A 13,138-nucleotide genomic window follows, 5' to 3' on the forward strand; every position below is an offset into this window, starting at 1 on the left:
CATTACGTGTGTTAAACGAAATTTGTTTACAATTTTCATTTAAAAAACAAAACACTGTGATGCCAGCTGATTGCCTAGATTAATGTTCTACAGTGATTTATTGACCTTCAAAACCGTCAAAATCAAGAATGACTGCCCATGCATGTGAATGGGGCTACTGCGTTGTGCACGTGCATCCCAGGCGTTGTGTTTAGGGGTGGTGCAAAAGAGAATTGGTGGTGCGTTCATAACATGTCTGTGTTTGGAAAGTTTTCATACTTCCTATCCAAATCGAAAGGTCAGATTCTTTCATTATAAACATATGTATATACTGCTCATGTAAATACAGACAAGGGGCACCACGTGCCAAATCAGCATATAGTGTCAGTATCAGTGCCCCGGGGCACCTAACTGTAACGGTCCTTCGTGGGCTAACGAAACGCCCATGTGCCCTAGTGGTCTGGGCAAAATGTATTTACTCAAAGTCACACTACACATATTATCTTGTATTTATTTTGTTGGGCGCCGCAAACCAATATGGTCTTGTAAATATTTATGTCTGGACTAGATAATGCAGTAATTGACACCGTGAGCGTCGATGCACACGTGAGATGCGATGACAAGCATCTACCAAATCATCGAACCTGATCTCTTCCCATTCTGTAGAATGCAGATACTTAACGTGTTAGCAATACATGTACATGTTTATATTATGTTATATATTCAAGTGTTTATTGTCGGTAAACATACAGCACAAAGGACATGTTTGCACGTTTGCTCACTGAATTAATGGTATATCTAGACATTGACGTCACATGGCTGCGTGGACATGTTAATGCAGACAAAAGATATCACAAGCAGGTCGCCACGGCTACAATAGAAATGTCAGCACAACTATTTCCTACCGACCAACATTGGAGATTTCTATTCAATACAAGGACAAGCCGAAACCTCCATCAAATCCCAGATTGTCTGTGACATGTGAGGCCGTTATATGTAGTATTAGAGACACACTTAAAGGTAGTTTCTCGAAACGTCCATCAAATCCTAGATTGTCTGTGACATGTGAGGCCGTTATATGTGGTATTAGAGACACACTTAAAGGTAGTTTCTCGAAACGTCCATCAAATCCCAGATTGTCTGTGACATGTGAGGCCGTTATATGTAGCATTAGAGACACACTTAAAGGTAGTTTCTCGAAACGTCCATCAAATCCCAGATTGTCTGTGGCATGTGAGGCCGTTATATGTAGCATTAGAGACACACTTAAAGGTAGTTTCTCGTACAGATCCAGAAGCAAACATAACCCAAAAAAGGCTAGAAAATGTGGCAAGTGTAGCTTTCCACAGCTTCAGTCTGAAAATGAGGAAAGCCTTAGGGCTCCATTTCATTTCATTTTGGTTTCTTTCACTATGAACATTTGTCAGTACAATGTGTTCATTTCAGAGACAAGTTGTTAATCTAACTTAAAGGTGATGGCGATCTTAAGGTTCGACCTGCTAGTCAAGGGCGTTAATTGCCATATCACCTCCAGAAAGTAACCTTATTTTACCTCGTGATCTATTTTCTGCTCGTTCGAATCGATCACATTCGACACGTTTATATTTCGAGAAACATTGAAACAGTGCAATGGGAAACAGTGGACACAACCACGTACGTAACATAAAGTCCATAGCACAATGGATTCTGCAAATGTAAATCACAATGTGCATAACATGTAGCAAAGAACACAATGCACGTAAAACAATTTTAAACACAATGTACATAAGACATAGTCCATAACTCAATGTCCACAACATAAATAAAAATAACAATGTGCATAACATTTAATACAGAACAGAATGACCACAGCACTATGAAAATAACAACGTACATGGTGTTTAAACTGACCGGCAAAAGAAAGTATACCAAAAATTACCATTTCTCAAATTTTAAAGAATGTTTTGTAGATAAATTGTACACGTCTCCCGACGCAGCGATTTATTTTTGGATACCTGCATTGACATCACGTGCACGTCATGAATAGAGCGTCACAGTGGTCAGTTGTATAGTATAAGCCATGACTTTTGGCCTCTGTGAGTGTTTCACATGCACTAAGGGTATACAAATTAGTGTGTGGACAGGTTAAACTTGTTTAAAAAGCATCACCACAAATACGCCACGACTATCAGCTGTTTAAGGTGAGAGGGCCATAGGTGTGCTCCAGATGGGATCGACACACGCCAACGTTGCCAGAACCTTCGGCTGAATCCGAGTAGCCGTCTCTAGACTGCTGCAACGTTACAGACAGACTTCGCAAACAGACCCAGAAGTGGGAGAAACCGCTTCTTGACGATAAAGTCACCAGCGACGGATACCGTAGATCGCCATGTCAGTCTATGCACGGTGGCTTGGCGTATATGGGCAGCAGATATCAGGGGCTACAAACCCTTCAAAGGACAGGTGCTCACCTCTGAACACAGACGTCACATTATGAGTTTGCCCCGAGTGTTTCGTCGCTAGCAGCGACGAGAGGAACAAGATGGACGTTCTACAGTGGGAAGCACGTTCTCCCGATCGAGCACATGCGGGGCGCACTAGACAAAACGCCCTGACCCGCTACAGAATAGACAGCAACTTGCACAAATCCTCCAGGGCGGATGGCGTCACATACCACTTAACCATGTCCGACGTCCGACGTCTTCGACTGGAAGAAGGCTGCGTGCCTTTAATGATGCAAGGGGTGGGCATACAGGACACTACAGTGATGAGAGTGAACATTTAGTATGTAACTCAGTACCTGCCTATCCTCTTTGTGTTTGAAAACATTTTTTCAGGACTCCAGTGAAGTTGCACATGTCTGACGCCGCGTGTTTCTGTAGTTAGAGTGTGATTTTTAGCTGAGTAAAGATGTTAATACCACTGTATTATGCTTGTGTGTCTAGGTACTCTGAATCAATGATAATCACCTCTTGGAAACCCTGTATACTTTGTTTTGCCGGGTAGTTTAGTACATAACACAATATAAGATATAAGACAGAACACAATGCAAAACACAATATGCATAACATAACGTTCAGAGCACAATATTCACAGTACGCTGTCAGTGATACGTCTATAGTACAATATAAACTAAATACCATACTTCGCTAGACATAATGTACATACCGCAGTGCATATTACATCAGGTACATTACATACCACAATATATATTTCAACGCATCACATAATATACACTCGCAATGTGCATAGTGAGAATAACTTATGACCATAAATATAAACTAATCGATTTGTCTTACATCCAGCCATCCCTCCTTCCAAAGTGTACCCGAACATACAAACACACACACACACACGCACGTACACACATACTCGCACATACATACATGCATGCATGCATGCAAACATACACACACACGCGCGCGCGCGCACTAAATGTTCATAGATTTTTGAATTTTGCGTTTCCTTTTTTTGAAGAGTGTGCATATAGACATGTACAGAACTGTCAAAACGGTGGATGTGATTAGTTCTAGACGTGGCTCATGCATGCACGCATGCATCCATGCATCCATCCACACACACTCACACATACATACATACATACATACATACATACATACATACATACATACATACATACATACATACATACATACATACATACATACATACATACATACATACATACATGTGACAATTTTAATTTTGGCAATTTGACAATCGGACGGTGCATTCATTCATTCATTCATTTACATGCCTGTCGTCAACCAACACCAAAATGAAATGACTGAAGTGAAATGGTGTTTGACGCTCCCTGTAAGATGTCGAACGTTCATGTGAAATGTGTGGACATATATGATAAGCTGATTGTAACACCGTCGGTCTTAACGGGCTAGTCCACTCAGACACAATTAACAAAAAAATCACACTCACACACAAGTATCATCTTGTGTGTCATGACCTTCCTGCACTGGGCTAATGCTCGATCCACTTGACCAAGAAAGCGGCACTTTAGAGAAAAAAACATGATGAATCACCATCTCTCAAGTCTACTTTCTGTTTTGGCGATTCACAAGGTCTTACAATCATTTCAATTCCACAGGAAGCATGTTAATGTAATATGACGTACAGATGAACCGGAGGCGTAGGCTTGAAACATACCCAAGGTTATAGCTACTCTACACCAGAGCTTTGATGAGCTCTCTCAACATGCTGAATAAATCGATATCCAATGCTCGACCCTAATTAGCCACAATATAAGGCAGCTGAATAAAAGTTTTACAAGAAGATAAGAGTGATAAGCACCTAAAGAACAAAAGATGCTGGTTTTTGAAATTACTCATCACGGAGACAGATGTCTTTCAGTTCAAAGGAAACAATGCAATTATTATCGTGTACTACATGCATAAGCATTCGGTTCATTTGAATAGCGCCTCTCGTAGATTGAGAAACTGCAGCTGAAATTACTACCTTGTTTTTCAAACAAATTTGATTTAGGAGCCCTCGCTGGCAAAGACAGATTACCAAGTGGCCACTGGGTCCTGAAATACAACTAAATCTAATATGCAAGAGGCAGGCTTGTAACGCTGAGAAGGAACATGCCTTACCGAGCCATCGACACGTACTTATTGCTTCATCGTATGTGGAACTTAAGGAGAAAGTTATTTGCAATAATACTTTGATCCAGTAAACTGATGGATTTCCTGATGCTCAGTGTAGTAATATTGAAGGTATGAGTAATTGCGATTTAAAGACTGAGGTGTGAGATGTCTCGCATCCGTTGAGGCTGATTGGCTGCTGCTGCTGGGGAATTAAAGGCATAAGTGTGACATGCTGAAATAAATACATTACTTTTTAACAGGGGATCATTGATTCGGGGAAGAGAACACCATTGAATAAGTGACTGTTCGTCGACAGGGGAGCACTTTACGGGTCTGATTGTGGGCAAGAAGTAGCTGGCCTGTTTTTGGAATGATTGGGCAGTTTTTGTGGAGGGATTGTCACGTTAGAGGCTGAAGTCGGCGTAGGAGCTGCTGTAGGTGGATGTCGGGGTAGGTGGGATTGGAGTTGTTGTAGCCGGAGGTGTTGAGGTAGAAGTAGCAGATAGAACATTAGAAGTGGACTTGGTGGCATAGTTGTTTAGACACGCAACCTTTACTACAAGTGAAGAGGTTGCAGAAGTAGATGTGTTAAACAGGACAGCAAAAGCAGTAGACAAGGAATGGAATGTTGTAGAATCAACAGATTTCGAGTTAGATTCAGCAGAGGGAGAAATAATTCGCAAAGCGTCGATAGACATAGATGTAAGTGTCAATGTAATCAGAGCTTGACACGGGGTGAAGAAAGACAATATAGGAAAAGTGTAAAAGGCAGGGATGGACTTCTCATTTCTGTCACTCTACTGTGACGACCTGTGACTAATCCTATGTTACTCCAACCAGTGGTTGATAGCATTAACGACGGATTAAATCTCGTCCATGAGATAAACTATCTACTTGCCGTGTTATTCAGCTAAATAGGACAAATTGTTAGGACAAATGCCACTCAAACAGGTGTTATCCAGTTCTTTTAAGCCAGCGTAGACGTGAAGGGTCCAGATTAAAGTTATAGTTTAAACACCCGTACATTCTTTTCATAGGTGACAAACAGTTTTCAGTTGATACTGTGTACTTCAGAATCTGACATTCGCCGGCTTGCATTGAAGACATGGTGCCTAATACTTCGATTCTGTCTTCCTCTACTCGATACTGATGCTCGGCACAGTACACGTTACGAAACCCAATACAATGCGATACAAAACACGATGAAGGAAACGATACGCGATACAAAACACGATGAAGGAAACGATACGCGATACAAAACACGATGAAGGAAACGATACGCGATACAAAACACGATGAAGGAAACGATACGCGATGCAAAACACGATGAAGGAAACGATACGCGATGCAAAACACGATGAAGGAAACGATACGCGATGCAAAACACGATGAAGGAAACGATACGCGATGCAAAACACGATGAAGGAAACGATACGCGATGCAAAACACGATGAAGGAAACGATACGCGATGCAAAACACGATGAAGGAAACGATACGCGATGCAAAACACGATGAAGGAAACGATACGCGATGCAAAACACGATGAAGGAAACGATACGCGATACAAAACACGATGAAGGAAACGATACGCGATGCAAAACACGATGAAGGAAACGATACGCGATACAAAACACGATGCATGATATGCAATACGTACAGATGACGATACACACGTTTAAAAAAACACACAAAAAAAACAAACATGATGCACGAAACTGCAAACTTTACATATTCCTTTACGTTACTCAGCAAGAAAGTTAATAAAGGATATACTTGAATCTTACACAAAACAATCTCCTAACAACAGTTAAATTAAATTTCTTTTGGGTTTACATTTTGATATCTGATCTACATCCCGTACACAAAGCTGGAAACGGTTTTTCATGCCGTCATATCAGTGCTGTTTTACAATATTTTCACCTGACATTTCATGCCCAAAGTATATAAAAGTATACTGAAAAGTACATAAAAGTTTATTATGTAAGCATATTTTCTGATTGGTCTAGAGGCGGTCAAGTGACCGTCGACAGAAAACCATATTCACTCCAACCCTAGGGCCCGTTTCACAAAACTCTCGCAAGCCCAAGATTTCGTAACTTTTCTCGTAGCATTTGTACCTGGCACACTGTAACATGGGAGATGTAAATGCTATGAGAAAAGTTACCAGATCTTAGGCTTGCGAGAGTTTCGTGAAACGGGCCCCAGGTCATACTGACTTGAGTCACTGTGACGTCAAACTATGACGTCAATCTATGACGTCGGTCTATATTGTTTACATGTCCCGGTATTGTTGCCATAACGTTATTGGTTTGTAGTGAAACTAGATCATACTAATCGACCTTCCGAGTAATACCATTTTATTAAACGAGTGAATAAGGAGTTCAAACGAATCCATCCAATCCACATAGGATCGTGGGCTTCTATTTGGGCATCTAAACGAGAGGACTTGCTTTCGGAAAACCCCGGTATTGCTTTATTATCGACACACGACCTTTCAACGTTACACAGAGAATTTTTACAAACCGAACGTTCGGCAAATTGTAATACTTTCTTACCTTCGATTCAAGTTCCTCAGAATCCTTTTTATGTGTATGCGCATTTCATTGGTATAAAGTTTAATGTTTTATCTTCACAGGAGTACCAGTGAACCCGTCAGCATATCGGATACCTTGCCAGGAACAGACAGATTGCCCGGCTTATACAACTCTGAACAGATCAATGACAAATTATTTTCGGATTTGATTTATCCGGACCAAACCCTAATGCCGACAGTCCGTGCAGGCCCAACCGAACAAGGGATAAACGAGCGTCGATCTAGGAAAACGACCACTCATGACAGATGTCATTTTGCCACCAAGTGACAGTGTGCCCATAACATCACGTGACTAGGTTAGAAAATCGTGGGTAATGGTCAGAAAAAAAATCCCATGAACAGCTAAAATCGATTTGAATCACATTACAATTATTTGGCTTTATTGTTTACGTCACTTTCCTAACGCTTTGTGAAGCAATAATGCACGGTCGAATATTTTTAATTTCCAAATCGTTTGAAGTTTGTGATTGTTCCTTAATTTTTATCGGACAATGAAATCATGTGCAGAAAACACTGTGTATGACAGTTGAACTTCCATTTTCCAAATGAACTTTAACAAAAATACATGTCTTCTCAGTATTTTGTTGACAGAACCTCGTTTGTTAACTCCCACGGAGCTCTTGCATATTTAATGAAATACTGCCATTTGGTAAATGAATATTGCACAAATACACGGTATCTGTGTCATCTGTTAAACAATCGCAGATGCTTCCATTTCCTAGGAAGATAATATATAACTAACCAATTTTAAAGACACATTTTAGTGATTACTGTAATCTATACTTCACATAAAGGGTAAATAATACATTGGAAATAAAAACGATGTGTTGCTAGTGTTTAAAGGCTAACCAGTTTCTTTTGACATTTGTCCATAAATCGTCAGTGCTGAAACTCCGTTGCCACGATACTGGGTAATACTGTCTCTGGCTGTTTCGCCGTATAACATCCACGTGAAAGAGTGTCGTACAACAGTGGATAAAGTAACTGAATGGCTTGTAACACAAAGTGACTTGTCATCCAATTTGTTTGCAACTGCGTCAAGTCAGATACATCCTAATTTTTCACTTTCTTAAGAAATATTGATTTGTGAGTTGGCTTTCACGAAAGGTTTTCTTCTTCTCATAAGGCGTCATCATTCGGTCCAGGAATACAAAGATGAATATTATTGGAGTGTATAACTGCTGTTTTGTCTTGTGTTGTTGGAATTGGTGAATTCACACAGGACAAACGTAATCGCCGGTTCACATCTTCAGCACGGTGTGGAAACTGGAGATATATATGTATTTGATAGTTCAAATCCTGTCCTACAATCAACGTCCATCAGGATTGTGTCATATGTCTCGTCTTCTCTGCCTCACGAAGTGTTTCTTCATCCGATGTAAATTGGTGTTCAAGGTACCTGCTGCCCTTTGACATCATACAACGGCAGGCTTCATATCTAAAGGCAACCAATTACCCACGGCAACCACTTTCAGCTTGATTTAACATTTGGGACACACTGCTCAAACTTTAAAGCCTCCTGTTTCTTCCGCTGTTGTTGTGCTGCTCCATCACGTCAAGCGCAAAGTCCGCCAGTCAGGCCATTGCTATCGCTTCGGTTGATCTGTAGCCTGTTTCCATCGCCACATTATCAAAGAGACTTCTATTATTCATCAAGCCTCCTTTAAGCATGATTACTTGGGCGGCTAAACTAGCCTCGCTGCGAGGGAAGAGTCGGATCCTTACGTGTATTTTCCTGTTCCCGATATTGTTTTGCACATTCATGATGTATCGAACCGTTGAGAAAACCTGTCCGCTCGACAGCTTCACGGACGATTACTCGGGTTTTGGGGACCGGAAGCGGAAGTTGACCTCCCATGATGTATTTGAAGATTTGAAAAATGTCCAGGATGGGAATGCGTTAGATTTTGAAGTTCCGTCCGACGTCCTGGCTCTGGATTACCAGGCGGACAAATCCCATAGACATCATATGCAGCGAATCATGTCTTCCAGTGACCGTGACGCGATGGACTGGAAGAAGTATCAGATAATTCGTCCACGGTATATTTTCAACTGCTCCAATATACACGAGGTGAAAATTAAAAAGAAAATTGGACACGGTGTTTCAAAACAAACGTTCCTTGGCGTGTACAAAGGTCTTCACGTCGCGGTGAAAATGGTGACACGCCATCTCCACGACGTCAGAAACTGCCTCGACGAACTCAAACGTCAACACCAGGACACGTCACACCGTAAAGCATCGTGTTATGTACACCCAACTATGAAATTAATGAAGGAGATTTTGTTGTCGGAACAGATTGAACACAACAATATTGTGAAATTACTCGGTTATTGCGTTCGGAGCGAGGAGAGCGATTCCACGGATATATCAGAACATGGCGTTGTTGGAATTTATGAATTTGGACATAGATTTGTGGTAGACAGTCTGCAACTTCTGACTTGGCAAGAAAGATTAAAACACGCAACTGACATGGCCAAGCTACTTCAATATCTTGAATTCTCTCCTATCGGATCATTAGTAGTTCCTGATTTCAAGGAAGGGCATTTTCTTTTGGTGAACTCCAGCATTAAAATGATTGACCTTGACGATGTGAATAACCTTGAACCACCATGTGGTTATTCTGATCACGTGACAGATCGTTCTGAATGTGATTACAGTCTTAAATGTCGAGAAGCGCAGTGTTTAGGCTTCAATGCAAAGACGAACTTAAAGAACATGAACAAATTGATTTTAAAAAGACTTCTTTTTCCAGTTTCGTTCCCTGAAAATCTTATTCCTCCAATTGGGCAACTGAATGCCAAATTAGATTCTTTAGAAATTACAGCGAGTGAACTCCTCGATGCTTTGAGAAAATTGCATGATGTCAAGAGTTCTTTGTGAAATTAGCCACTCTTCTTTCTTTGTTATTTGTATAGCGTGTAGTCCCTTTACAATATGATGTAGAGGGGAGCAATGTTCATGGTTTCACGTTTAACAACGTTCAAGCCTGATTTACATAGTGAGCGTTAGAGAGTAGTATAGTAGAGTCAGTGTATCGCATGTCAAATTAACGGTACAAACATCAGAACTGCCTGAACAACAACGTCAAGGAGTGCTAGACTGAATGTATGTGTGTGCGTGCGTGCGTATTTATGTATTTTGGCACGTACGAATGTATGACTTGTACTATTAATGTTCCTTGTAAACCATGTCTCTCATTTAAACCGATCCCATTGTAATGTCATTTTTCAATGGCTGTTACATACCTGCAATATGGTTCATCTGAATATAGATATTACCGAAACGAATATCAAAGAAATTTTACATCACATGGGTTATGCTGTATGTATTATATTTGAAACAGTAAAATAAGCCTGTGTATGAGTTTAGCAATTTATTCAGCCTTTGCACCACCGGCAGTACACTGACTATGCCGTGGCTTTATATGAACATGAACTTTATCCATCTTTTAAAACATTATGAAAATGATGCTCTAAAATAGAATGCGAGTGGGCTTTGCAGATATAGTAACATTGAATACACCATCCCCATCCCAGCCCTCACCCGAGTCCTTCAACAATCCAGTCATCCACCACCCACGTCCATAGTCACGCCAACGCCCATGCCCACACCCACACCCACGCCCACTCTACATCCCCATCCACGCCGTCATCCACACCGACATCTACATGTATACGCACATCCACACCTACAACCACATCCAAGCAGTCATCGACAACCACATCCCAATGCAAGACCTCATCACACCTACATCCACATCCACGCCCTGATCCACATGTATACGTACATCCAAATCCACGCCCTTATCCACATGTATACTTACATCCACACTTTCATCCACATGTATACCTACATCCACATTCACACTCTCATCCACATGTATACTTACATCCACATCCACGTCATCATCCACATGTATACCTACATCCACATCCACACCCTAATCCACATGTATACCTACATCCACATCCACACCCTCATCCACACCCAGATCCCAATCCACGCCCTTATCCACATGTATCCCTACATCCACTTCAGCGTCTACACCCACATCCCAATCCAAGCCCTCTTCCACATGTATACCTACATCCACATCCACACCCTCTGCCACACCAACATCCACACCCTCTTCCACATGTATACCTACATCCACATCCACACCTCATCCACACCCACATCCCAATCCACGCCCTTATCCACATGTATACCTATATCCACTTCAGCGTCAACACCCACACCCCAATCCACACCCTCTTCCACATGTATACCTACATCCACATCCACACCCTCTTCCACATGTATAGCTACATCCACATCCACATCCACATCCACACCCTCTTCCACATGTATACCTACATCCACATCCACACCCTCATCCACATGTATACCTACATCCACATCCACACCCTCATCCACATGTATACCTACATCCACATCCACACCCTCATCCACATGTATACCTACATCCACATCCACACCCTCATCCACATGTATACCTACATCCACATCCACACCCTCATCCACATGTATACCTACATCCACATCCACATCCACATGTATACCTACATCCACATCCACATGTATACCTACATCCACATCCACACCCTCATCCACATGTATACCTACATCCACACCCTCTTCCACATGTATACCTACATCCACATCCACACCCTCATCCACATGTATACCTACATCCACATCCACATCCACATGTATACCTACATCCACATCCACATCCACATCCACATGTATACCTACATCCACATCCACATCCACATGTATACCTACATCCACATTCACACCCTCATCCACATGTATACCTACATCCACACCCTCATCCACATGTATACCTACATCCACATCCACACCCTCATCCACATGTATACCTACATCCACATCCACACCCTCATCCACACCCACATCCCAATCCACGCCCCTATCCACATGTATACCTACATCCACATCCACACCCTCATCCACATGAATACTTACATCCACATCCACATCCACGCCCTCTTCCACATGTATACCTACATCCACATCCTCATCCACTACCACATCCACACCCTCATCCACACCCACATCCACATCCACACCCTCATCCACACCCACATCCCAATCCACGCCCCTATCCACATGTATACCTACATCCACATCCACACCCTCATCCACATGAATACTTACATCCACATCCACATCCACGCCCTCTTCCACATGTATACCTACATCCACATCCTCATCCACTACCACATCCACACCCTCATCCACACCCACATCCACATCCACACCCTCATCCACACCCACATCCCAATCCACGCCCTCATGCACACCCACATCCCAATTCACGCCCTTATCCACATATATACCTACATCCACACCGGCGTCTACACCAACACCTCCATCCACGTCCTCATCCACACCCACATTCTCATCCACGTCCTCATCCACATGTATACCTACATCGACATCGACGCCCTCATCCACGCCCTCATCCATATGTATACGCACATGCCCACGAACGTCTACGTCCACGCCCCCATCCACATGCATACGCACATCTGTATCCACGCCCTTATCCACGCCCTAATCCCCATCCACACCCTCATCCACATATCTACACCTGCATGCACGCTTCATCCACATACCCACATCCCATAACCATAACACCAACAACCAAGCATCAACACCAACCACACCCTCTTCCACATGTATACCTACATCCACATCCACATCCACATCCACACCCTCATCCACATATCTACACCTGCATGCACGCTTCATCCACATCCCATAACCATAACACCAACAACCAAACATCAACACCAACCACACCCCATGATTAAAACCCAAATCCTATCTGCTGAAATGTATTACCGCTTTCACAACAAGTGCAGTAAATACAACTGCGCGATCTGCTTATCACATGTGGTGTGCATATGGAACTTATTGTCATGTAAATGGCCCGTCTAATCATATCACAGGGC

At 42.2% G+C, this 13,138-nt stretch overlaps 2 protein-coding genes across 2 annotated transcripts; both read left to right on the forward strand.

Moving 5' to 3' along the window:
• Positions 1–8,732: 8,732 nt before the first annotated feature.
• LOC137282617 (extracellular tyrosine-protein kinase PKDCC-like) lies at positions 8,733–10,070 on the forward strand. The gene has a single exon (XM_067814397.1). The coding sequence runs from the start codon at positions 8,823–8,825 to the stop codon at positions 10,032–10,034; it is 1,212 nt and encodes a 403-aa protein (XP_067670498.1). The 5' UTR covers positions 8,733–8,822; the 3' UTR covers positions 10,035–10,070.
• A 1,284-nt stretch (positions 10,071–11,354) lies between these two features.
• Positions 11,355–12,812, forward strand: LOC137281035 (dynein heavy chain-like). The gene has a single exon (XM_067812189.1). The coding sequence runs from the start codon at positions 11,355–11,357 to the stop codon at positions 12,810–12,812; it is 1,458 nt and encodes a 485-aa protein (XP_067668290.1).
• Positions 12,813–13,138: the final 326 nt, after the last annotated feature.

This window comes from Haliotis asinina, chromosome 4 (assembly GCF_037392515.1).
Source record: "Haliotis asinina isolate JCU_RB_2024 chromosome 4, JCU_Hal_asi_v2, whole genome shotgun sequence".
Taxonomy (NCBI): domain Eukaryota; kingdom Metazoa; phylum Mollusca; class Gastropoda; order Lepetellida; family Haliotidae; genus Haliotis; species Haliotis asinina.